This window comes from Felis catus, chromosome D2, assembly GCF_018350175.1.
Source record: "Felis catus isolate Fca126 chromosome D2, F.catus_Fca126_mat1.0, whole genome shotgun sequence".
Taxonomy (NCBI): Eukaryota; Metazoa; Chordata; class Mammalia; order Carnivora; family Felidae; genus Felis; species Felis catus.
In genome coordinates, this window is record NC_058378.1 from 45,100,506 (window position 1) to 45,124,843 (window position 24,338).

General features: G+C 56.2%; 2 protein-coding genes across 3 annotated transcripts; one reads left to right on the plus strand and one right to left on the minus strand.

Moving 5' to 3' along the window:
* Positions 1 to 1,798: 1,798 nt before the first annotated feature.
* MMRN2 (multimerin 2) lies at positions 1,799 to 18,383 on the minus strand. Its single transcript, XM_023240629.2, has 7 exons — positions 18,127 to 18,383; positions 9,152 to 9,280; positions 8,953 to 9,059; positions 8,773 to 8,853; positions 7,872 to 8,024; positions 5,960 to 7,705; positions 1,799 to 3,022 (listed from the first exon to the last, which is right to left on the minus strand). The coding sequence occupies exons 1-7, from the start codon at positions 18,288 to 18,290 to the stop codon at positions 2,637 to 2,639; spliced, it is 2,766 nt and encodes a 921-aa protein (XP_023096397.2). The 5' UTR covers positions 18,291 to 18,383; the 3' UTR covers positions 1,799 to 2,636.
* An 810-nt stretch (positions 18,384 to 19,193) lies between these two features.
* On the plus strand, positions 19,194 to 23,925 carry SNCG (synuclein gamma). 2 transcript variants are annotated; one of them, XM_003994137.5, is made up of 5 exons: positions 19,207 to 19,580; positions 20,407 to 20,448; positions 20,763 to 20,890; positions 23,315 to 23,386; positions 23,629 to 23,925. In XM_003994137.5, the coding sequence occupies exons 1-5, from the start codon at positions 19,460 to 19,462 to the stop codon at positions 23,647 to 23,649; spliced, it is 384 nt and encodes a 127-aa protein (XP_003994186.1). In that variant the 5' UTR covers positions 19,207 to 19,459; the 3' UTR covers positions 23,650 to 23,925. The 2 variants fall into 2 exon arrangements, with proteins under 2 accessions (XP_019668980.1, XP_003994186.1); XM_019813421.2 differs by lacking the exon at positions 20,407 to 20,448 and having other exon boundaries at positions 19,194 to 19,580.
* The last annotated feature ends 413 nt before the right edge of the window (positions 23,926 to 24,338 follow it).

Here is a 24,338-nt window from a genome sequence, read left to right on the forward strand (position 1 = left end):
GGAAAATGTTCTGATCTGCTTATGGTACCCTTTCTTGTTTTTCAATATTGTTTTTGAATATATTTATGGTTTTTTTCTCTCCATCAAATTTGGGGAGGTAGGATACCTCCATTGCCTCGTTCTGGATGCCACAGTGAAGTATGTTTTAACCCCTGGGGAACACTACGGCTGGTGGGCAATGGAAAAAGAGTCTGTACCCAGAGATATTAGATGCCATAGTGGAGATCAGAAATCTGTCAAATGAATTCTAGAATTCTTGCTAATCTGGTGTCTTCATTATAGAAGTAAACATAATAAGGTTTTGTGAAATTGGTTGTGTTGATTGGAAAGCATCCTATTTAAAAGAACCACTGTTGGGGTGCCTGGGTGGCTCAGTTGGTTGAGTGTTGGGCTCTGCACTGAGCGTGGAGCCTGCTTAAGATTCTCTCCCTCTTCCCTTCCCCCACTTTCTCCTCTCTCTCAAAATCAAAATAAAATTTAAAAATAAATAAATAAAAGAACCATTGTTTTCTCCAGTTCACATCCCAGAAACTTCTGGAGCGATTCATCCATGCCATGTGAGGGTTAGAGGACGTATGTCCGTTATGGAGAGGAGTTCACTCTGTTTATCTGTAATACATTCCAAATGAACATCTTAAATGGTAAGACCACGCTACCCTAACATTTCCACTTAGTACAGCTTGACCAATAGTAGCCAGATTGAGCAGAAAGAAGACACAGTGAGGTCTTTCTAGCAGCAAGGGGGGCCTGGTACTGGCTTCCCAATCTTTGGTCGGGAATGGCCCAAATGCATCATGCCTTGGGTTGGGATTAGTCTTGGCAACTGAGAGCCACATTGGGCAAGAGGCCCTGGCCAGAGCGAAGGGCAGGAAGGCCAGAGTCAAACCTGTGGTCGAGATAATAAAACACCAAGATACTTAATGAAAGCTATTAGCCTAGCCACCTCATACTACCAATGGAAAAAGTTCAAGAGAGGTGGTGGTTTACTCCAGGGTCAAGCTGTCAGTGGCAGAACGGCCTGGCACACACTTCTTTGAACGTTAATGTTTGAGCGCACTGAGCACACAGAGCTTAGTGGTAAATAAATTCTGAGGGACAACTGTTTGAATTAATGACCCTTAGGAAACAAGGAGAAGGGCTGAGAACCCCGTTAACCCTGACAACCAACTCCCGTCCTTGTTCACTACCCAGTCCAATCCAATTTGCTTATGGGGAAGAGTGTGTTCAACAAGTTTTGAGGGGCTCCTGGGTGGCTCAGTTGGTTAAGTGTCTGACTCCTGATTTTGGCTCAGGTCGTGATCCCAGGGTTGTGACATCAAACCCTGGCGTCAGGCTGTGCGCTAAGCACGGAGCCTGCTTACGATTCTCTCTCTCTCTCTCTCTCCCCCCTCCCTCTGGCCCTCTCCCCTGCTTGCGTGCACTCTCTCTCTAAAATTAAAAAAAAAAAAATTTTTTTTAATTAAAAAACCTCAAATATTGAACACCTACAAACATTTCCTGACAATTCGATGACGGCTTTCTCAAGCCAGTTTGCTCCAGGCTCTGTAATGTTTTTTAAAACCATATATCGATATTGCGGGAATAGGGGCAACTCTGGGCTGTGCTGTCTCCTCCCAAGATTCACATCACCGCCTACCGTGGAGGACTCTTGCGTGTTTTATGTGGAACTTAACTGAAGTCGTGAAGTCAAACACGGCCTGGAATGATGAGAGTCATGTTTATCCCAGAGTTTCATTTCCTCCATTTCTACTTACTTTACCAAATCTTTCTGCTCTCCACAAGTAAACCAGGCAGAGACTTGAAGGGCATTGCTTTATTCCAGAGCTGATCATTATTGAGGAAGATTTTGACCATCTTCCTTCACTTCCTCCCTCAGCCTCCTTCCTGGTGAGAGATGCTAATAAGATTGAGGGCGCTCATTAGCTAGTGGAGGAAGTGGGGAAAAAAAAAAAAGGTAAAGGCTGTACACATTTTAGTTCATGTTTGGATGCTTGGCCTTTATCTTCTGGCGGCAAGGAGAAAAAGAAGTGAAATTAAGGCTACAGATAAGTTCAAAGAAGGACTAAAACCGAAGAGAAGATAATAATTTTGTTCCTTTGGTCACTCAATGAGGCCTCTGTCCCTGTTGCTAGTAAAGGCCAAACAGGCTGGTTTTCTCCTACTGCCCTGTAGTGGGTAGAGACCGGTTTCCAACATTGTCCAAAATGTCACCTCCGTGTGGAACGTTCCTTCCGGGAAAGAACGCTTTTCTGGCATAAGGTCAGGGAGAAGAAGCGGGAGAAAGGTTTCAAGTTTCCAACCCCAGGAGGAGCAGCACACCAAAGATGCCGTAAAACACAGGGTGTGGCAGAGAGCCGGAGTCCAAGCCATGCCGCCTCAGAAGGCGCGCCAAGCTAACGTTCACCCGTCCCGGGCCGGGTTCTGCCCAGAGAGGAGTATTCCGGTGCTTCTCGTCAGTAAGAAATAGCGAAACCCAGCGCATCTAGAGGGAGGCCACACACATCACATTGTCTTTGCAGAAGTTTTCCAGGAAGAACTGGACCGGCTGGATGGTCTCCAGACCACCCCTGGCCAGGGCTCCAGGCCAAGGAGAGCTGGGCGAGTCCGCAACGTCTGGTCGGGGCCGTGTCCAGTGTTCAGGTCTTGAACATAAGGAATCCCCCGAATGTCGTGCCTGGCGGGTGTCTCTTTACTACGGATCCCTGGGTTAACTCAAACCACACTCTCTCGCCTTTTTGCAGCTCGGCCATGGCAAAGGTTGTTGCCGTGCTTCCGCCCTTCCGCTCCTCAGTGGAACCGACAGGGGTCTGATGGTGACCTCCAAACACCAGCTGCCCCGTACCTGGCCCGGGGCCAAATTCAATGCTCACTGCAAACAGGTAGACCCCGCGCTCGGGGGCTCGGAAGTAGCCGTGTTCGGGGAAGTAGCTGCTGCCAATGTTGACGTAGGTAGTGTTGAACTTCACTGTCTGCAGGGCAGTCGTCCCTTCTGAAAAGCTGGCATAGAAGGCCACAGGGGAGCCTGGAATGCAGGACGAAAGCGCTCAGTGACTCAATCCCTCACTCCCTTAGACGGCAAATTAAACCCTGAGACCTGCCTTTCTCACCTTGTTAACAGTAGGAATAAGCCACTATTTCTAGATACCCTACGGGTTCCCAATAGCAACCTCAGACAGTGGGAGCCAACGGGCAGCACTCACCATGTCACTGAGAGAAAGGAAAATACAAGTCTGTTGTCTCTCCTGGTGTACGTTTTTAAAAAGCACTTCCTCCTTTGCTCCCTTTTCCTTCCAGCATCCTGAGAGGTAAGTACCCTTCTTTGAGGAAACTTTGAGTCTTGAGTGCTCACCCGGTTGTCCAAAGCTACGTGGCTTGCCAATGGCAAGCTGGGACAGGACCCGGGTCTCCGACTCCCAGACTACTGCCACCTACTGGGGATCTTGAGATCTCTCCAAAAGAAAATAACCCCTATCCTCAAGGTAATCATGCTAACGCTGGTGAGAGGATGAAAGAACCCTGAAGGGTCCTTCCTCCTGGATGTTTGGCACAAGACCTTAGAGACAGGACAGCAGGTAGGGCTGGGCAAGAAAACTCTTCGAGCTGGTCATCTTAACGTTTTCCAACCGTTGCACAGAGCTCCGGGATTACAGATGGGGACACGGGCCCAGAGAGGGAGCACTTGCTCCAGGTGACACAGATCATAAATTACCACACTGGCAGCTGTCTTTGGATCTCCTGATCTCTGGTGCTCTTCCCATTGCAAGAAGCATTTTAGGGGCGCCTGGGTGGCTCAGTCGGTTGAGCGTCCGACTTCGGCTCAGGGCATGATCTTGCGGTCTGTGAGCGCGAGCCCCGCGTCGGGCTCTGTGCTGACAGCGCACAGCCTGGAGCCTGCTTCGGATGCTGTGTCTCCTTCTCTCTCTGTCCCTCCCCCACCTGTGCTCTGTCTCTCTCTATCGAAAATAAATAAATGTAAAAAAAAATTTTTTAAGAAAAAAAGAAAGAAGCATTTTAGCCAGCCATAGGAGGACAAGCGAGATGAAGAGAACATAGGCGTGAGGCCTGCCAGGGCCACGTGCAGGCTTGGAGCCAGAAGGAGCCACTCTGCGTAGGGGGGTGAGCGTACAGTGAGGAAGGAGCCAACCTGGCTGCCTGGCCAAGACTCTCAGGCAGGGGAGGACAGGGCCAGGAGACGGGAAGGGTGAGTCCCACTGGGGTTCTGGCCATGACACTGGCCTTGGCACCAATGAGGTGATGTTCCTCACGTGCTCCCTCAACTCTCTATCTCTCTGTATCTCTCTCTCTCCGTCTCTCAGAGGAGACCAAACTTCCCCATTTCTTAGGGGATAAAACCAAAGCCTAAAGGAGGGGCAAGCGGCATAGTGGTTAGTGACTTGATCCCACCTACAGCCCCAGCTCTTTGGCTCCCGGTCCAGCAATAGTTTTGTGAATGTCAAATTTCTGCTCTTCTTTAGTTCTGGAAGATTTTCTGAGAATTCGGAAGTTTGGAATAGCTTTCCCATTTGTGGAAGATCACAGGCCCGCTGCTGGCTCTGCAGTTCACCCAGCGTCCAGGAGGTGGGGCGCTCGGCCAGCCGAAGGAATGCCCGCCCGGCGCGCCCTCTGCCGGTACTCGGCACTCTCTCCACATGCTGCAGCCGGCCTGCCGCCCAGAGTTCAGCCTTACCGACCGGACCGCCTGGGCCCAGCCTGCCCCGCAGGAGGCTGAAGGGCTGTGCTTCACTGATTTGCTAGCTGGAAAACTGACAGTGGGCTTCCCTGCAGGGCACAAAGTGATTCTCCCATTTTACAGAGGGAGAAACTGAGACAAGGAAGTGGTGCTAGAGGCGGTCCACTGCCCCCAGGCACACGAAGGCCTCCAGGGCCGTGATGGAGAATGACAGGAGCAGGAAGAGCTTGGGATGGGATCCTCAGACCTCCCACATGCCAGGCTACACCAGCATACAGACAGCCCAGAGGGCAGCCCTGTACTCAGTCCTGTGTCTGGATGAGGATGTGGCCACAGCCCCAGGGCCAGCCTCTCTGGCAGGGGGGAGTCACTTGAGGCACGGAGTCTAGTGGTCTCCTTCCCCAGGCCACATTCAGGGAGGGGCCAGGATGGCTGGCTGCACATCACATCAGCCTCAGAGCCAGCTTCCCAGGCCCAGGGTCCCGGGGCCCTGCAGGGACCCGTCGTCAAGGGCCTTTCACAGGAGAAGAACCAGCATCCTAGAGACAGCTGGACAGGGTTCAGGACTCCCTGTGACACTTACTAGCTGTACGAACTAGCAGGACACTTGCCCTGACCGAGCCTCAGTTTCAGGTAAGATGGCAGTGATGACGGACTGTTGAGCTGTTATGATGACTCCGCGTGGCAAAGGCCACGGAAGGCCTGGCGCAGAGCAGCAACATGGGTCTACTATGTTAGCAGGACAAGCTCCTTTCAGGGCCCAAGGCCTTCCCCTGTATTCTCCTCTTGCCGAGTGCTGCCCATGGCCGGTGACACCAGTCCCTAGTCACATATTTGTATACAGGGGAGCTGATTAAAGACACAGGGGGTGAAGCAGGGTGGAGGGGAAGAAGAGCTGGGACGGAGAGATTTGAGGCTGTGGCCTGTGGGGAAGGGAGGCATCCCCCTCCTCGCTCTAGTGGCTGAGCGGCAGACAGCTCCGTGGTGTATATACGGGCCTCAAACGTTTACATGGAGGGCCTCTGCCTGCTCATTGATGGTTGGTTCTGGTGACTTCTACCTGCTTACACTTCTGGTAGCTTAAGAGGCCCCTGGCCGTCAATGAAAGGGGGATCTGGGCAAAGCGGGCCCTGAGTACCCCTGAAGGATGCTCACCTTGTTCTCTTTCATCCGGTCTTCTCCGAGGCAAAAGAGCTGCCAGCAGCCAGCCCTGTCCTCCCCAACTTACCCAGCCGCACCCCCCGCCCCCCGCTTCCCTCAGGAACTCACCTGCTTCCCAAAGCACGGGCCCTTTGATATGTGCATCCGCCCTGGGCTCTGCTTCCTTCCTGTCCCTCCTCCGGGAAGCTTCCAGACCTTTCTGCCGCTTCTTCCCTTTCTTGCTCAGCATGGCCTGCAGCTTCCCCAGGTCCAGGCTGACGTTGACTGCCAAAAGCCCTTGGAAGTTTCCGAAGAGGTTGTGGAAGAGGCGCTGGTGCTGCTCCAAGTCGCGCTCGGTGGCGGACAGCGCCTCCTGCAGGCCCTCCAGGGAGCTGTTGAGGGAGGAGACCCCGGAGGCCTCGCAGCAACGGCCCACCCTCTGGAGGTCGGCGTCCAGGCGCTCCAGCTCCTGCGCCAGCCCGGCGGGGACCCGCCCGCCGGCCTCCCCCCGCGACGCATCGCGGCCCCCCGCCGCCTCCGCCGCCTCCGCCGCCGCCTCCAGGGCCGCCACGCGGGCGGCCAGCGCGTCCCAGGCGAGCGCCTGCTCCTGCAGCCCGCTGGCGGCGTCCTGCAGGCCGACGCGGATCTGCTCGTAGCGCAGCGGCAGCGGGCCGGGCGCCTGCTCGGACATCTCCTCCATCACCTCCTCTCCGAAAAGGGCGGCCAGCACGGCCTCGTGCCGCAGCGCGTCGTCCAGCAGGGCCTTGAAGTAGCCGTGCAGCTGGCCGAGTTCGCGCCGCATCTCCCCGTGCGCCGCCCGCAGCGCGCTCGCCTCGCCGTCCAGCGCCCGCAGCTGGCTCCGCAGCCGCGCCCCGTCGGCCCGCGCCCGCTCGCCCTCCGCCCGCCGCTCGTCCACCGCCCGCGACAAGGCGGCCACGGCGTCGCTCAGGGCCTGCAGGGACGAGCCCTCGAGCCGGCGCCGCTCGTCCGGGCCCACCTGCGCCTCCTCCAGCGCCCGCGTGGCATTCAGGTCCAAGTAGAGCTTCTGGCAGTCGCAGTCCTTGACGTACTTGATGAGGTCGGCGTTGGTGCCGTGCAGGTGATGGATGGTGAGGTTGAGCTCCAGGAGCTGCCGCTCCATCTCCTCCTTGTTCTCCTCCATGATCAGCGACTTCTCCATCAGGATCACCCGCAGCTCGCGCAGCGCCGTGTGGTTCACCTGCAGCTCCAACAGCTTGTGCTCCACCTGGCTGATCTGATCGAAGGTCTCATCGGATTCCGAGTACAGCTCCTTGATCTCCTCCACGTGCTGCGCCAGGGTGGCCTGCATGTCCGCCAGGATGCCCCGCAACTCCTCTTCCCTGCGGCCGGCGGCCGCGTGCAGCGCTGAGAGGTTCCTCTGCAGCTGGCCCAGCCTGGCCTGCAGGCTCTCGGGCTCCGGCCTTGCTGCTGCCCCCGCCGCCGCGGGGACCAGGCTGCCGTTGGCCCCCACGGGCCCCTGGGCCTTAAGGAACCTCTTCAACTTGGCGTCCACATCTGCGTGTACCTCGGAGAGGGACTGCTGCAGGGAGAGGTGCTGGGCGTGCATGCGCTCCTCCACGTCCTGCCGCAGCTGTCCCACTCTCTGGGCGTTGTCCTGCACCTTGGTCTCAAATTTGGCACCGAGCTCCTGGAAGTCAGCTCTGGCCACCGTGCTCTCCTGGACCCCCCGGATGGCCTGCTGGTTGGCCTCCACGTCAAGAGAGAGGTTTCTTACGGCCTGGGAGAGGCTGTGCAGGCTTTGGTTGAAGCTGCTCCACATGGGGCTGAAATGCACACGCAGGAAGGCGTCCATGTGGGGCAGTAGCACCTGCTCCAGGGATCTGCCGGGAAACACTGCAACAGAGACATGTTTGTACACAAGCCCTGCAAGGAACAGACACCCCTCCCCAGGCAGGGACCAGAGGGGGCTCCTCTGAGACCTGGGCCTTCCTGCCCCGCCTTCCTCTCTCCCCTCAGATGCGAACAGGCTGTTGCTCCACCCCTGGAGCCTGCCACTCACCAGGCTCTGTCTGATTTGCCTCCATGGTCGCAGCTGTGACGTTGCTTTCCAGCGCCTTCCACAGGCCTGGGAGGCTGTCTGCCACCTGGTGAATGTCGTTCTGGAGATCCTCCTGTGGCACCGTGGTGTCGCTGATCTCTGCAGCCAGGTGGCCTGAAGACACACAAGGGATAAGTGTCGAGGTCTCACTCCCCAGACCTGGGCAGATCGTGAGGCACGGAGAAAGAAATTTCCAGGTTCGGATAGAAATATCAGGGAGCTGTGTGCTGACGTCCTGTGAGAGGGAGCTCAGAAGCCTTTAGCTCCAGAAGGGGAAATGCTTGGCGCTTGAGCCCTCACCCTCACTGGGCACCCACAGCAGACACGCCTGATCAATCATGGCACACTTTTGTCCTCAGCTGTGTGGACATGGCCTCTCAACAATCATCCTAGGCAGCCCTTGTCTAAAGGTAGGAGTTCACCGCACGATGAAATTTATTTGCCACGTCGGCCGTGGTCCGGTCTTGAAAGGCCTCACGGTTGGTGCCTCTTGGTGGTTCTGTGCTGACTATACATACACCAAGGCTAGCACGACTTTCTGGCCCTGGTTAGGAGACATGGGGGAAAGTTTCTTCCAGGCCATGGGATCTTGTCCCATTCAAGGGGCAAGGTAGGTGCTGGATGAAGCTATCCTTCCCAGAAAATGCAGTCAAGGGAAAGGGTGTGTGTGCTTAGCCAACAGGCAGTGACCGAGGGCCCTGTGGCTCTGCCTTCCTTGGTGTGGGGGGGTAGGGTGATACAGGGCCACAGAGGGACCCCTGTTGATTCTGGGCAGAGTTTTCCTGAAATGGCCTGGGCATGTGGGTTCTTTCTGCCTGCCTGCCTGCCTGCCCCTCCTGTACCTTCTAGGAAAGCAGCATACCTGGTTCAAAGCCGACTGGCCCATCCCAAGACTCCTGGAGGCCATCCCCTGGATCTTCGGGCTCAAGGACTGCCGTGGGATCTGCAGAGAGGAGGCAACAGATGTTGACACCACAGGTCAGAGGAGCTGCCTGACCTCTGGGTCAGAGGTTGAAGGGGAGGGAGCCACAGCGAGCCCTACCGTAGTGTCGGCAGTCAGGGCCTGAAAAGCCTGGGCAGCACTTCCAGGCCACGGAAGCCAGAACCTTCTGCTTGACCTTGTACACCGGCTTGTGTATCATGCGGTACCTGGGGAAAGATGGCCAGCTCAGTGACTCCAGAGTGAGCCAGTGTAGGACTTGGGTGGGTGGCCCCCCTTGCCCCATCCTGCCCCCACTCACATGACTTTGACTTTCTGGCAGTCCGGAGTCTCCTGTGGACATGGCTGCTGCGAGTGGACAAGGAATTTCTCTGTTTTGCAAGCAGCTACAAAGGTGACCAGCCTAGACTTCTGGTAAGGGCACCAGTTACTGGAAAAACAAGCCAGAGGAGAGGGCTGCTGAGCCACACCCGGGTCCCACATGACCCTTCCTAGGTGCCAACAGCGGTGCCAGTGCCCCACTCCTGCCTCCCTGCCCCACCCAATGCCTGGGATTCTAGAATCCATTATCCTGAGAAGGGAGCACTCTGCATTATTTATCCCTCGGCCCCTGGACAAAGGCTCCACAAACCCTGCCTGCAAGGGCACCTGCTCCACTGGCTTCCAGGGGCCAGCACAGAGAGGCTGACAAGCACCCCCAAAATCACACAGAGCCAGGAAGGCCTCTTGCTGTCTCTGTTGGTGCCAGGGAAGCAGCATCATGCCGCTGGGGCTGGAGAGTCCCGGGTTCAAGTCCTTCGCACTCTGACTTTGAGTGAGGCACTTAGGGAGTTTCCACTCTCCCATTTATCAGATAGAGATCATAATACCCTCCTCCAAGTGGGCGGATGGGAACCAAGTGCCGGGATCCTGACAAGTGCTCGGCGATCACTGCCGCCCTGCCCTGTTACACTCACATCTGTCTTCACCGCAGACCAGGCTTCAGGGAGGACACCTGCTCCCTGTCCATTCCCCATTATGGCCATTATGGAAATGGACTTTCAAACAACTGTGGGAGAAGGCAGCTGAGTGGAGCAGCCCCTTCTCTGGGAAAGAGACTACAGGGTAGTTTGGGGGTCACATTCAGCACCCTGAATGCCTGAGAGGTAGCCTCTCCATCTACATTCTTTACGAGTGCGTGTTGTTGCAAGTCCCAGGAGCAGGGGGTGCTCATGGCTGACACAGCCCCAGCTCACTGACCCGGTGGCAGGCTTGATGGGGTCAGCAGAATAGATCAGAGGGTCCTTCCCCCAGCAATCAGCTCCCAGAACGGAGCTCTCCAGTGCTGCAAGCGGCAATGACCTCCAGGGCTCAGTTCAGCTCAGCACCCCTTGGGTATTGGGTACCGGGCTCAAGCTGAACAGGATTCAGTGCCAATATGGAGTAACAGACCTTCCTTCCAGGGTCCCCAGGGAGAGCAGGCCATCTCAGATGGTGTGGAAGGTGCCAGGACCCGGGGAGACTTTCAGAAGGAGGTGATAACTTGGCACCAGGAACTGTGCCAGAGATGTGTGGCCCACTGAGATGCAGAGGGTTGGGGCAGGGAAGGGGCTGCTGAGGTAAGGAGAAGCCAGAATGTGGAGGCCTTGAGCTCCTACGGAGGAGCTGGACTGTGTCCTGAAGGGACAGAAAGTTGTGGAGGGGTTTGAGCAGAGACGTCACACATGAAAGGGCCACCTTGGTTCCTGGGTACAGAAAGGCCAGGGAGAGGTGAGGTATAGGTGGCTGTGTCAGGGATCTAGGTGGGAGATTCTGGCAGGTTCCATGGGTGATGGTGGTGGATGTGGAGAGAAATGGCCACACTCGTCAGATATTAGGAGGCGGTGTTCGAGGGCCTTGGAGATGGAGTGGCCATCAGGTTAGGATTTTATTCTCTGGACCTGGTCTCTGTCCTGGGACCACCAGGCACCACCACACGGGGATTCTGCTGAGGAGGGCAGGGGGTAGGATTGAGGGGAATTGAGTGACCATATCTGTCTTGAGGGCTGAGACCCCCAGCCTGACTTCCTGCTTGGCTCCCAAAAGCCTGGCAGCCAGCCTTTACCCTCTTGGTAGCAAACTGAAAAAGCCCATCGGGAAAATGACCCCACTCAAGAGGAAAGACCTAAAAACAATGACATCAGGGGCTCCCCCAGTGAAATAGCCCAGCAGAGCACATTATGACAAAAGAGGTTAGAAAGACCCATCCACACATCCAGCTTCCAGTGGGCTTCTTAGTCTGTCTGCTCTCAAGTGGGCAGATGTCCAAGATGACTCCCGAGAAAAACCTCTAGTACAAAAGAGGGAGATCGAAAACAAACAATTGGAAAAAAAAATCAACTTGGAGAAAACCAACACTGTGCAGAGAAGTCCCCCAAATTTGTATTCACAGCTCCAGATCTATAAGAGAAGTTACTGCATCCAAGAAACAAGAACAGGAAGCTATTAAAAAATAGGATGAACATATAGGGGTGCTATACAGGGTGGCTCAGTTGGCTCAGTGTCTGACTTCAGCTCAGGTCGTGAGCTTGTGGTTCGTGGGTTTAAGCCCCACATCAGGCTCTGTGCTGACAGCTCAGAGCCTGGAGCCTGCTTCAGCTTCTGTGGCTCCCTCTCTCTCTGCCCCTCCCCCACTCACACTCTGTCTCCCTCAAAAACAAACATTAAAAATGTTTAATGGAAGCACATACAGAGAATGAAAAATACAACTGTTGGAAAATTAAAATATAACAGTACACATGCAAGAGAAAATTAATAAAAATGTTAGAGGGTAAAGTTCAAAAAATTTCCCCAAAAGAAGAGCAAAGGGCAAAAGAAAACAGGAGAGGAAAGCTCAGGAAAACTGAAGACCAGTGTTGGAAATCTGTGGGGAATAAGATGAGGAATTCCCAGAGCTTGCACCAATGGGTTAACAAGGCATAAAGAAATAGAAAGCCACAGGATGAAAGCATCCAAGGTGAGGTAAACAAGATTAGGTAAACATGGCAAAGCGCCCCCAGTATAGAACAAAGGTATAGAAATAGGAAACCTCAGGATGAAAGCATCCAAGAATAGTAAACAAGATTAGGTATTCAGGGAGGAAACGCTCCCCAACTTAGTACAATAGCAGAAAGCTGCTTTCACAGGAAGGAAGGACCGAAATAGGTAAACAGTAAACAGGACTATAGACTGCAGCAGGCAGGGCAGCAGGGCAAAGTTGCCCAGAGTGGAGCTAATTAGCAAAAGAAAGGTGCTTTGTTGGCCCTGAGGTAGCAAGCTCTGTCTGTCTTGTCCCCTAAGCTAGCTAAGATAAACAGACATGCTGCATCATGCCTGCTGTAAACAACCATCTGCCTGGCACCAGGACTTTGTTTTGTATTGACCCAAACCCCTGACAACACATATCTTCAAAACCCCCTTTCCCTCATGCCTGTGAATTAATGTTCACGGTTTCATTGTCTCTTTGTGCACATCCATCACGCTTGTAAGCCTTCTGATCCTAATAAAAACAGAGCAAGGACCCTTACTCGGGGCTTTTGTCTCCTCCCAGACATTAGCCTCTCTTGCATTTTAAACCTGTGTCCGCTCTCTTGCTGGACAAGAGAGAACTCCAGACCCAGGGTCTACACCAGAAATCCAATATCTGAATAACAGGAGTTCCAGAAAGAGAACAGAAGGAGGAAATCGTTTATTAAATCAAATATTACAGAAGTGAAGGACTTGAATTTTCAGATGCAAAGGGCCCACTAATTACCCACAATGTGATGAAAATAAACTCACATCATCATGAAATTTTAGAACTCTGGGAATGAAGGTAATTTTATACTTTCTAGAGAGAAAAATCAACACACACACACACACACACACACACACACACACACACACCAGCAATTAGAATGGCCTTGAGCCTCTCAACAGCAATACTGGAAACTAGAACACAGTGGAGAACTGCCTTCAAAATACGGAACGAAAAATACTTCCAATTTAGAATCCTATACCCAACCTAACTATCAGTCAAAGCAAAGAGAGCAAGAATAAAAACATTTTCAACACACCAGTTTTCAAAACATTGCCTACCCCAGGACCCCACATCAGGAGCTACCAGAACAGTGGTTTGCAATCTTGCCATCAAATCTTCACATCAAAACCGTTGTGTGGCACTTTCAAAAGAAGAGCCTCTGGGCTCCACTCCAAGTCAATGAAGCAAGATTCTCTGGGATTGTGGCCTGGGCATCAACATTTTAAAGCTCTCTGTGGCATTCTAAGTCACAGCCCAGGACAGGGTACCACTGTGCCAGAAGTGCCACACCGACACAAGCCAGGGTACCAAGAAAGAGGAAAGCAGGGCATCAGGAGACAGGAATTCCATCAGAGAATTGAGGGGAAGGGAGTCCCCAGGAAGATGACCTGAGCCCAGGTCAACGATGGGCAGTGGGTGCAGGGCCAGCGTCCAGAGCTAGAGCTCTGAGACCAGCAATCACCAAGAACACACAGGTAGTCAAACACCTGACATGGATGAAAGGGGAGAGCAGGTGTGGACAAACTGGCCAAGAGTTTGGGATCGAGCAGTGACAGAGACGCAGGAAACTAAGCAAAAGAAGCAAAAAAAAAAAAAAAAAAAAAAAAAAAAAAATGGAAACCGTTGTTTGCTCCAGGGAAGACCAAAAGTATGAAGTGTCTCCACTCTGAATTGCATACATAGTCACATGAATGTAATCACTCAAAATGACAATGTGGGAGGATGATGGATAGGGTGTGTGTGTGTGTGTGTGCGCACACGTGCATATGCACATGGGTGTGCTCTTGCATGCTTGCTATGCGTGCATGTTGGGGTTAGGGTATGGAGTGGGAATGAGAGCTTCCCAAAGAAGCAGCAATATAAACATGATAGTTAGAGACACAGAGACGGATGCCAAAGGAATCACCTAAATAGTTGAAAATTATTGCCTGTGGGGACCAGTGAGGGCAGGGGCTTCTGGTCATGTCAACAAACTTTGTAGAAGGTTTGACTCTAACCCAGAGGGTCATGCAGTTTTTCTGCAAAGGAACAGATAGTAGATATTTCACACAAAGCTAGCTGCATAATCTGTAGTGTCCAGTGCAAAATAAAAATACGGGACAACAATAAAGATTAAACCAAGAGTGAGGCTCTTCTGTGGGTGCACCCTATGTGACTGCTCAAGTCACGTGCCCGTGGACCTGGCCCTGATTTTAAGTAAAGAATGTTCACTCAACACGGAGAGAGAGAGAGAGAGAGACCGCGAAATTGCTGGGTCCAGAGTTCAGGGACCACGGGTGAGATGGCCACCTTCACGGACTGTTCCAGAACCAGAAACTCCAGTCCCCACCCCACCCACACCCTGGGCTCCCTGGAAATTCTGCAACTTGGGCTCAGGCCTGGGGAAAATTGTTTCTCTAAACCAGTGGTTCTCAGCAGGGGGTGAAGTGACTTTTGCCGCTAGGTGTATTTGTCAACCTCTGGAGACCTTTACAGTCGTCACCACCGGGAGTGGGGAGGAGCGCCTGGCATCTAGTGTGTGAAGACCAAGGATGCTGCTAAACACCCCGCAATGTGGGCAGCACAGCCCGGCACCCCCACAGCCAAGAATTAGCCAGTCCCAAATGCCAGGCGAGCCAAGGTTGAGAAACACCCACTCAAAACACAGTTCCATTCGTTGCTCCAAACTGCTGCTGAGGGTCCAGAAGGCCTGTGCCCGGGCGCACTGGGTTTGGTCCAGCCTGCCAGGGAGTGACTGGGACTTTCCATCTGGAGCTCCTGGAACCGGAAGCGGTGCCGCCCACCCTTCCTGCCCAGGAACTTTCTCTCCTGACCTGCCCAAACCTCAGGCTCCAGCTATTCTCCCTGCCCACACTCCCCCTCCCTTGGCAGCCCAACCCCCTTGGCACAGTGCAGGCCCTGGCCCAGAAGCCCTGGGAACATTCCTGACCTTTGCTTTGGTTTCCTCCAGCTCCTGGCAGCTTCACGCTGGCCCTCTGCGCCCGAGCCCCCAGCCCGGCTCGCTGAGGCACCCATTGTTCTCGCTGCCTCCTGGTCTCAGGCCTGGGCGCTCTTTGCACCCTCGTCTCCTGGGGCCAGCTGGGTTTGGGCTACCCTGGGCCTCTGACACGGCCCCCACCTGACCTCTTGCCCCAGTCAGGAGGGCGTCTGCTGACCCCTTTGGAGCTTTTAATGGGAGATGAGAAGCCTGGGCCCTCCTCCCCTCCCCCTTCCCGGACTCAGGTTGACTTTGAGCAAGGCCCTTCCCCCAGTCCTGGAAATGTGGAGAAGATTCCCACTTCCGGCCCCTCCCTGGGGGCGAAGGGAGGGGCTTCGTGGGAGGCTGAGGAGCCTCTAGCTGGGAAAGGGCTGTTAGCTGGGGCCTTCTGAATAATGGATGTGCTGCTGCTATTGTCCACTGGGACACTTAAATGCCAATAAACCTCACCTCTGACTGCCCCTTAAGTCCTTAAGGCTTTCTGGGGAAGGAGGGTGTGTTCTCGGTATCCTTGCTTTCTGAGACCCTGAAGGCAGCCGTGAATATGACCACTCCAGCGGAGAATTTTGCAGGGCTTTGTCTCTGAAAGGGGCTTTGGCAGAGGAGCCTGAAGCCCACTCAATGTCCAGAGTGGGAGTTCCCTGAGTGTGCCCAGGGCCTTGTGCTTCTGACAACAGGAACAGGTGCAGGAGATACAGCCATGGCAGTGGCTGGTGGCCTGACCTCCAGCCGTATGCTTGACTCCTCTGGGCTACGAGCTCTCAGTTGCAAAAAAATCACAAATGCTACCTACTTGTACATGGGTCAAGAGAAGCTGATGCTGGTGGCCAGGGCCAGCTGGGCTGCTGGGAGCAGCCTCCTTACATTACCACCATCCCGGGGGAGACAGGACAGAAGACACCTGGAGTTTGCAGCCTGGTGGTTGCAGGCCCCTGCTCTGATCGGTCACTTAGCTGTGTGGTCCAGGGTGGCATCCCCATCCCTCTGAGCCTCACAGCACGGAAAGTGGAGATAGCAGAGCTCTCATGACATGTAGAGATGGGGCACCTTGCCCAGGGCTCAGCCTGGTCCTCAACGCAGGCTCAGTCCTGCAGGGGGAGCAAGTGCAGGCTCTGAGAAGCCTACCTCCTAACTGCCACTCCGTCCCACTCCCACCAAAGCCAGGGGGCATCCAAAGAGCCTTCTCCCCACGGAGTCCAAATACACGGGTGACTGGGGCACCCAGGGAGAGGGGGAACATTCAACTACGTCCTGCCTCCACCCTGGGACCAGGCATCCGGCACCCAACTGTTCTGTTCAAACTTCTCTTTGCAAAGGGTCTAATCTGGGCCCATATCCAAGGCCTGCCATAGCCCTGGAGCTCCAGAAAGAGGTGTGGGGGGCCAAGGCCCAGCGTCTTGTCGATGATGGTGCAGGGGCCCCGCCTCCCCTTCCCCTGCTGCAGGAGGGAGACTGGAGCAGCATTTCCGCCTGTCCCTTTACAGAGCACGGGAAGCAATCAGCCCGAGGAAGCTGAGCAGGATTTCCTTCCTTTCACACCAGCCCCTCTGGAGACCTTGACAACCTGGGCTGGGCCTGTGGGGACCGCCGCTTCTGGGTTGTGGGAAGGAGACCTAGCAGGCCTGCTGGGACCCCCCCGGGTTCCCCTGGGACCCGGGTGTTCCTGGGCTGGGGATCCCTTCTACGTACGTCTGCACATGCTGTGCACACACTGGGACCACCCAGGGAGTGGATGAGCGCAGCCCACAAGCCTCTCCCCACAGCCAACGGGGTAGGGAGAAAGAGGGGTGTCTCCTACTTCTTTTTGATCCACCTGGGACCTTGAGCCTCCCTTTTATCAAAAGGAAGCAGGTCACCGAAGAAAGGAGCTTTGGGGTAGGGAGGCTTGGTTCTTACACCTGAAATCAGAGTTCGGTGGCTGGAGCCCCCCCACCAAGAATCACCTGCTCCACCCAGCCCTGAGCCGACCTGGTGGTGGGGCAGAGATGGGCCCCCTCCTCCCCACTTGGCCAGCCCCTCCCTCCCTGAGAGTCGGTGTGCACTTGCTTATTACTCTTTCCTTTCCATGGCCAAATCCATTTTCAGGAAAGTGTCCAACAAACACATTCACCTTGAAGTGTCAGAGCTTATAGGACAACTGTCCCAGGCAGATTCATTCCATAAGCTAATGTGATAGTGAATCTCAGGGAGCCAGGTGGAAGGCTCTGGGTGGGTGTAAACTGACCCCTTTCACCTTCCAAACCCATATAAACACCCTCACCAAGTCTAGTGTGTGTGTGTGTGTCTGTGGTCGGGGGTGTGGTAGCCATATAAAGTGCGTCTAGGGGGTGGGGCTGCCTCTGAGTGCTCGGGAACCAGGTCATGAGCTCTGAAGTCAGACCTAGATCCTGGTTCTAGATCCCCTTAGCTGTATGATCGTGGGTCAGGTGTTTAGTCTCTCTGAGCCATGGGTTCCTCCCCTGTAACCCCGGCTGTTGGCAGGATTAACCAAGCTAACAGCCGGCAAAGTGCCTAGCCCCAAGGGGGACCCCATGAGGGCACCTGCTGTTCTGACTGTGGAACACCCCGAGGAGGAACCCACAGGTCCAGCACCTTATCAGCAGGGGCACCTGAGTCTGGACAAATAAAAGACTGGGAAATGGTGTCCTGGTTCAGTCACAAGACCATTCCACTCATTTCCAGAGGGGCACTGAAGCAGAACTCACTGGATGCCGTGGCTTCCTCTTTGTCTGGAAATAGGGCAGAGTACCCTGTCTGCTCACTGCTTGTCTCTCAGGGGTAGGCTGAAGACCCACACCAGTCCTCCTGGGCAGTCAGATAAAAATCCAGTCCCCAGGAGTGTCTGTCTTCCATGACTTATGCCAGGCCAGCCTCACGGAGGCTCAAATGTCAATTGACTTACTTCAAAGAAGGGGAGACACTGCCAGGCCAGCTGGAAACTTCTGGAACTACTGCCCCTCATCACCCCTTGCTAAGTGGTTGATGGCAAGAAATGCTCTTGCCCGACCTCCAGGTTGCTCCCTGTCATGGGCCAGGTGAGGAACTTCCTGTGGTCCTTAGGCTGGGCCCTGGGGTGCCCAGTCTGGGCTTGGAGGGGTGGTGGCCTCCTGAAGGGAGTCTGACACCAGGCATCTCATTCAGCCTCACAGCCGGCCCCAGCAGGTACATAATATTAGGTCATTTCACAGATGGGTAACTGAGGTTCCAAGAGACTCTGTTCTGGCTGAGCTGGGACTCAGATCCTGTACCATGACCTCCCCCCCAAGGTCGAGGTCCTCCTTACCGTCTGACGGGGTCCCCGCCGATACCCTCAGCCTCTGCCCTCCAGACCGCAGGCGGCCTTGGGCTATGTGGATCAGAGAGCCTGCTACCTGAAGCCTTGGCGCAGGCCCCCAGCAGTCCCCAGCCTAGGGGCCCCCCGAGACCGAGCAGCAGCGTCAGGATCATCTTGGCCGTGGGACGGGCTCAGCCGCAGCAAGTGACTCCACACACTGCTGGTGATGTTGACGTCGTCTTCAAGTTAAGCCTCAGAAGGAAAAGAAAGCACTGGGACAACAAAGAGAGGAAGTGGCCTGGGCCGGCCCACCCGGTAAGCCTCGTCCGGCACCCCCCTCACCCACCCCCCCCAGCTACCTCCACCATCCCCTGCAGAGGCAGCCAACAACTCAGACCGGTTCCTGTGCCTCTCTAAGAGGACTCAGGTCAGGGACACTGGAGGTGTGGAACACACAGGGGGGTGGCCCCACCAACACGTCCCCATGGGAGTCAGGAGAAGAACACAAGCCTCGAGGTGGGTCTGCAGGAAGCGGTCGGCTCAGTCTCAGGGAACCTGCTGCCCATCCATGCTGGTGGCCAGGAAGCGAGGGGCACTACTCAGCGCCTTTCACCACTGGGCTGTGGGTGGGAGCCAGCAGGTGGGCGGAGATTCAGAGAGAGAAAGCTGTCCTAGGGTCACACAGTGTTAGCCAGAGGCCAGGACACTGGGAGGCCCTTTGTGTGCTCCTCTGCCCCATCTCCCCCACTGCCCTTGATGCCCTTGATGGAGCCCTGGGACGTGGGGGCATCCACGGTGCTAGTGAGTAGCCAGGCAGGCCGGGCCGGTCTGGGAAGTTGGCCACTGTTGTTTAACCCCTGGCCTACATGGCCCTGCCCCCCTGCCCTACCTGAGAAGCTGGTAGCAAAGGTGCCTCCCCTGCCTGACCACCTCTGTCCCAGATGTATACAGACGCAACAGCCCCAGGCCTGAGAGCACTCGGCCAGGCTGTGGGTGGGCAGGGCAGCGAATGAATGAGGGACAGTGATGGATTAGGATGTGTCCAGCCCCCTGTGCCACTCCCTGGAGGGCAGGGGGCAGGAGGGAAGGGCTGGGCAGCAGGGGCCCAGGGGAGCCGGACCCCACTGCCCAACCCCCGGAGAAGGTGAGGGCGGGCCTCCTCCCCCGCCCTCCCTGGCCTGCTGGCTGAGCTCCCACCAGCCAGCCGCCGCCGCATCATCAATATTTCATGGGCGTCAATAAGAGGCAGCGGCAGCAGCGGGGACAGCGGCTGCAGCAGCGTTCTTGCCAGCTCTAGCCATAGCTCACTGGAAGAGTCAGGCTGCTGGCACTGCCCACCACCATGGACGTCTTCAAGAAGGGCTTCTCCATCGCCAAGGAGGGTGTGGTGGGCGCTGTGGAGAAGACCAAGCAAGGGGTGACGGAAGCAGCTGAGAAGACCAAGGAGGGGGTCATGTATGTGGGTGAGTCTGGGCGAAGCAGGGCGTGGCAGGGTGCAGCGGCCGGGAGGCCAGAGGCGGGGGTGCCCGGTTACCCTGGGCCAACCTTCTCCCCCAGCCCCAGGGGGGCATTTTGGGTGGGGATGAGGTCCTGGCCATTAGGTCAGGGTCTCCACGCCCTGGAGCACTCCATCCCCCTGCATACCATCCCCCGCACCCCACAGTGTCTGCTCTGACCTCCTCAGGGCTCCAGGGTCTCTGAAGCAGAACAGCAAGAGGGGCACTTGGCCTTCAGACACACTTGTTTGCACACACACACACACACACACACACACACACACACACGAGTGCACAGATGCAGACCAGTGTCCCCCACGCCAGCATCCCCTCCAGGCCCTTGTGCTCAGATAAGAAGCCAGCTTGAGCCTAGAGCAGGAAGGTGCTCAGCAGCGGAGCCCCAGGTCCCCACCCTGTTCAGAGGGAAGGGTAAGCAAGGGAGAGGAGCCTGAGCCCCAGTGTCCCGTGCAACCCCACCCCCTTCAGCCCCTCGGAAGCTGGTGACTCAGCTCCGTCCTGCTGCTGCTTCCGAGGCCCAGACCACACCCAGGTGGGCCTGGACCCTACCTCAGCCCTGATCCCTCTCATCCCCCTGTCCTGTCCTATCCACTTCCCATCCATCCCCTTCCTCCAGACACAGCAGGAAGCAGCCTTTGAAGGGACTGCCGGCCCCTAGACACCACCTCACCCCCCTGCTAACCCCACAGCTTGTTCAGCTGTTCTGTGTGTTTGCCCTGACCACCTCGCTCCCAACACCAGGAGGAGTAGGCTGACGCCTCCATTTCCTCCCCAGGAGCCAAAACCAAGGAGAATGTTGTGCAGAGTGTGACCTCAGGTAAGGGGCCCAGGACCAGGGGATATGGGGGTTGGGACCTCCAGGGACTGCAACCTGGTACTGAAGGCTCAAGCCCAGGGTCCTCCTACCCTCCAACTAGAAGCCTAAGCTGTACATGCACATGAGGTTAGATAGACCCAGGGTGCCCCTCCTGCATCAGAGCTCCCCCGGAGTCAGAGAAAGGCACAGTCCAGGGCCTCCAGTAGAGGCAGAGTTTTGAGTGCCCTGAGAAAGGGGTTGCTCAGCCTGACTTGGGCAGGCCAGGCCCGGACAAGGAGGGGTCAGGACCACGGCCAGCCAGAGTCCTCTTGCAGTGGCTGAGAAGACCAAGGAGCAGGCCAATGCTGTGAGTGAGGCCGTGGTCACCAGCGTCAACACAGTGGCCATCAAGACGGTGGAGGAGGCGGAGAACATCGCCATCACCTCCGGAGTGATTCGAAAGGTGAGATCCAGTGGTGGCCCTGGCTCTCGGGCGAGTCTCATCCTTTCTCCTGGGCCCCAGAGAGGCTAGCCGAGGAGAAAGCAGTATTGCCTCATGACATATAGGGAAGCAGAGATTGAGGGGGCCCATGGTCTGTGCTTGGTGTTTCTCACACCCATTAACACCTAGAACCCTCATAATTCCTCTTGTGAGGGGGGCAGTTTGGGGCCCACCTGGAAAGTGAGGCTCAAAACCACATCCTCTTGAGGCTCCGCATTTGGGAGGTACCACATTTCATTAGTGAAAGCAGGGTGCTGTGGGCCTCACGTAGTGACAGGCGGCCTCCGGGGCAGAAGACACCAGGCCGGAGCTGCCAAAGTCACCGCCCACCGGCCTGCTGTCCAGCCTCCCTCCAGGGCCTGGTGGGAGGAGCAGGGAAGCAGCGCCCCCTCGTGACAAAGCAGCGAGGGTCCTGACCCCGCCTTCCACTTTTGTGCGCGGGCGAGGGCGTGTGCCCCCGTGGGCTGCCAGGTGCAGAGGGCGCAGGCTCAGTTGGGCGCCCCCAGGAGGTGGAGGCCCGCTAGGTGAGCTATTCCCGCACGCACCACAGAGCAGGCTCTGCTTGAAGCATTTTACACGTATTAACTCATTCAATCGGCACAGAATCTGCAGAGACCGGGTGTGGAAATGAGGCCCAGAGAGGTTATGTTATGTGCCCAAGGTCCCAGGGGCTAGTCCCGCAAGCCTGGGGTTCCCAGGGCAGCCTGGCTGCAGGGCCTGTGCTCGGAGAGATTCTGCATGAGTGTGAGGCTGTGGTGGGAGCCCGGTTTATATGGGGGCCAGGCATGGGCCGCTCTGAGGCACCCAGCAATGAGGACCCCTGCTTCAGGGAGCAGATGGGAGGAAGGGGAGGAAGCCCCCCTGCCAGGAGGCAGCGCCTAGGCGTCCACTTTTGGGGCCAGCACAGGTTCTCCACCTCTTTAGAGCTGGCAACCGGTCTGCTCATTCCCAGCTCTGCCCCTTGCCAGCTATGTGACCTTGGGAAGCTACTTAACCCCTTGGCACCTCCATTACCTCACCTGTAACAAGGGAGGGGGTGACCGTCCCCATTTCATTATGACATTGTGTGATCGTGCAGGGAAATGGCCCCCACGAAACTGTTACACCTGGGTCATGGTGAGCACCCAACAGAGGCAGGAGACTGTATCATCATCATCTGTGCCTCCGGGCAGGACCCGTAGGTGCTCGGGAGAGCAAAGGAGGCACTGGAGTGGGGTCAGGCTGCCACTGGGCCTCTGAGAGGGAGTCTGGGCACTCCTCTCTGGCCTTGAAGGAGGGCTAGTAAGCCCATGGAGCCACCCCAGGGCCTGGAGTGGGGGTAGCTGCCCCAAGGGAGACATTTCCTGGTGACACCCAGAAACCAGTCACAACTCTTCCTCCAGTGAACCATAGAAGGATGCAGCACTGCCTGTCTGACAGCCCTTTCATTCCACTGGCCTCATGCATCCGCCTTGAGTGGTAGGGTTTGGCCTGTGGCCACCTACCCTTTGCCTGGAAAGCTGCCCCTACTGTGACTGACAGAGTTCAGTGCCCATTTAAGCCCCAATCCACCAAGGATGTCCCAGAAGTAGCATGGAGACAGCAGAATCCTCCAGAGGTTGGTGCTAAGACCGGGATCCAGGCTGATCACCCAGTCTGGCGCTGCCCACAGCTGTCACTCGACTACCTCCCGGGCAGGTCACCTTAGGCAAGTGTCTGAGCAGGGGTAAGGTGGTAGGAGACAGGAAGTGGGGAGGATTGTATAATGCCTGCTGGCCCCAACCGGACCAGCTTGAGCCTGGAGCCCATCCAGGAGGCAGGGAGAAAGAAAGCTGCTACTAGGGATAGGGATGGGCCTGGAGCAAGCCGAACCTGATCTCTACCAGCCCCATTGCTTTGAGCTGTGAGGCTTTTAGCTGGATACGTGGCCTCCCTGGCCTCAGTATGAACAGTAAAAACACCCCTCTTCCTAGGGCTATTTGGGGGCTCAGTAGGACAAGAGTGTGTGATCATATGATGCAGGGACACTGAGGGTGGGGTCAGGCCTAGGGCTTCAGAGCCATGGCCCACCCCCACCTCACTCCACCCCACCCCACCAGTCCTCCTCCATAAGAAGGCGCAACCACAGACTGCCCAGAGACTCCACATTAGTTCAGGGGTGTGTGAGGCTGGGCTCCAAGAGACATGGTGCCCCCATAAAGCCTCGGCATCATCAGAGCCCCCGCTGTGGGTCCTCACATGAGGCTCTGTCGCTCCTCTGGTTAGTCTGGTGATGACACACCGCATACAGCAAGGTGATAAGGGCCTCTGCTCCTCTTTGAGGCCAGGTGGATGAGCCGTGGGTGCAGAGAAGCTGGGGCCTCTGCGCCCTCCACACTGTCCCACATCCCCTTTTCTCCCTCACAGGAGGACCTGGAGCAACCAGCTCCCTCGCAGGAGGACAAGGCAGCCAAAGCGGAAGAGGAAGTGGCTGAGGAGGTAGGTGCTGGGCTCCCAGAGAACAGAGGGTACCCGGGCAATCCTGCTTCCCTCCCAGGGTCCCCCGAGCCCTCAGGGAAGCCTTGTGACCTTCTGCAGCCCCCTCAGCCTGAATGTGAGGTCCCTTCATGAAAGGCTCCTCAGGGCGGAGGGGCAGAGATGACTCCCAGCCCCACCCCACTCAGGGTGGCCACTGAGGGTGGGAGCCTGGAGCTGTGTGTGAAGGTCACTCTCTCTCCCAGGCCAAGAGTGGAGGAGACTAGAGGGATGCAAGTCAGCCATGGAGGAGGAAGAGCCCTCTGCCTTGGACCCCATCCCCACCGGGCATGAGGACTGCCCGGCCCTGGAGCGTGACCTGGGTTGCCCATGTTCCCACACCTGACCACCCACAGGGCCTGTCCTCCTACGCTGCCTTCACCTCCCTCACCTCCCTCAATCAGTCCCTTTGCCCCCTGGTCCTTCTGACCCCACAGATGCTGCTGTGAATTTTTGTTTTTAATGATTCCAAATAAAACTCAAGTCCTCATTCCTGACCATAACATGCCCATGCTTCCTTTCTGTGCTGCCTCATTCATCAAGAAATCTCCTACCCCCCACCCCCCCCAACCACCCCCCCAACACCCTCCCCCCCCCCCCCCCCCCGCCCCGAGGAACAGGAGCCAGGCCAGCCTGCTGGTGGGTCTGGGAAGCAGGTCTGGAGCCAGGTACCCTCCAGGCATGCCCTGGGCGTTTCGGGAACCTTCTGACACAGGCACTGCCTTCAGGGCCCCTGCACCAGTTGCCTTTTATAATGGAGGAAGCTGCCCTGCTTTTGGCTCCCCCAGACAACCTAACACCCTCCTGGAACAGATGGTAACTTTCAAAGATCTAAAGTGCAAACCCCATAGCAAGACCTGTCTGAATCCTTCTCAGCACAGAAGGTTGTGACCCCACAGCTCCTCCTGCCTGGCCC

Bases quoted from the DNA above. Each gene is read 5' to 3' on its own strand.
- MMRN2 (XM_023240629.2), bottom strand. From the start codon at position 18,290: ATGATCCTGACGCTGCTGCTCGGTCTCGGGGGGCCCCTAGGCTGGGGA. The intron at 9,281-18,126 runs GTAAGGAGGACC...TTGTTTTTCCAG, and splicing joins GGCGGGGACCCCGTCAGACG to TAACTGGTGCCCTTACCAGA. The intron at 9,060-9,151 runs GTGAGTGGGGGC...ATCTTTCCCCAG, and splicing joins TGCCAGAAAGTCAAAGTCAT to GTACCGCATGATACACAAGC.
- SNCG (XM_003994137.5), top strand. From the start codon at position 19,460: ATGGACGTCTTCAAGAAGGGCTTCTCCATCGCCAAGGAGGGTGTGGTG. The intron at 19,581-20,406 runs GTGAGTCTGGGC...TTTCCTCCCCAG, and splicing joins GGAGGGGGTCATGTATGTGG to GAGCCAAAACCAAGGAGAAT. The intron at 23,387-23,628 runs GTAGGTGCTGGG...TCTCTCTCCCAG, and splicing joins AAGAGGAAGTGGCTGAGGAG to GCCAAGAGTGGAGGAGACTA.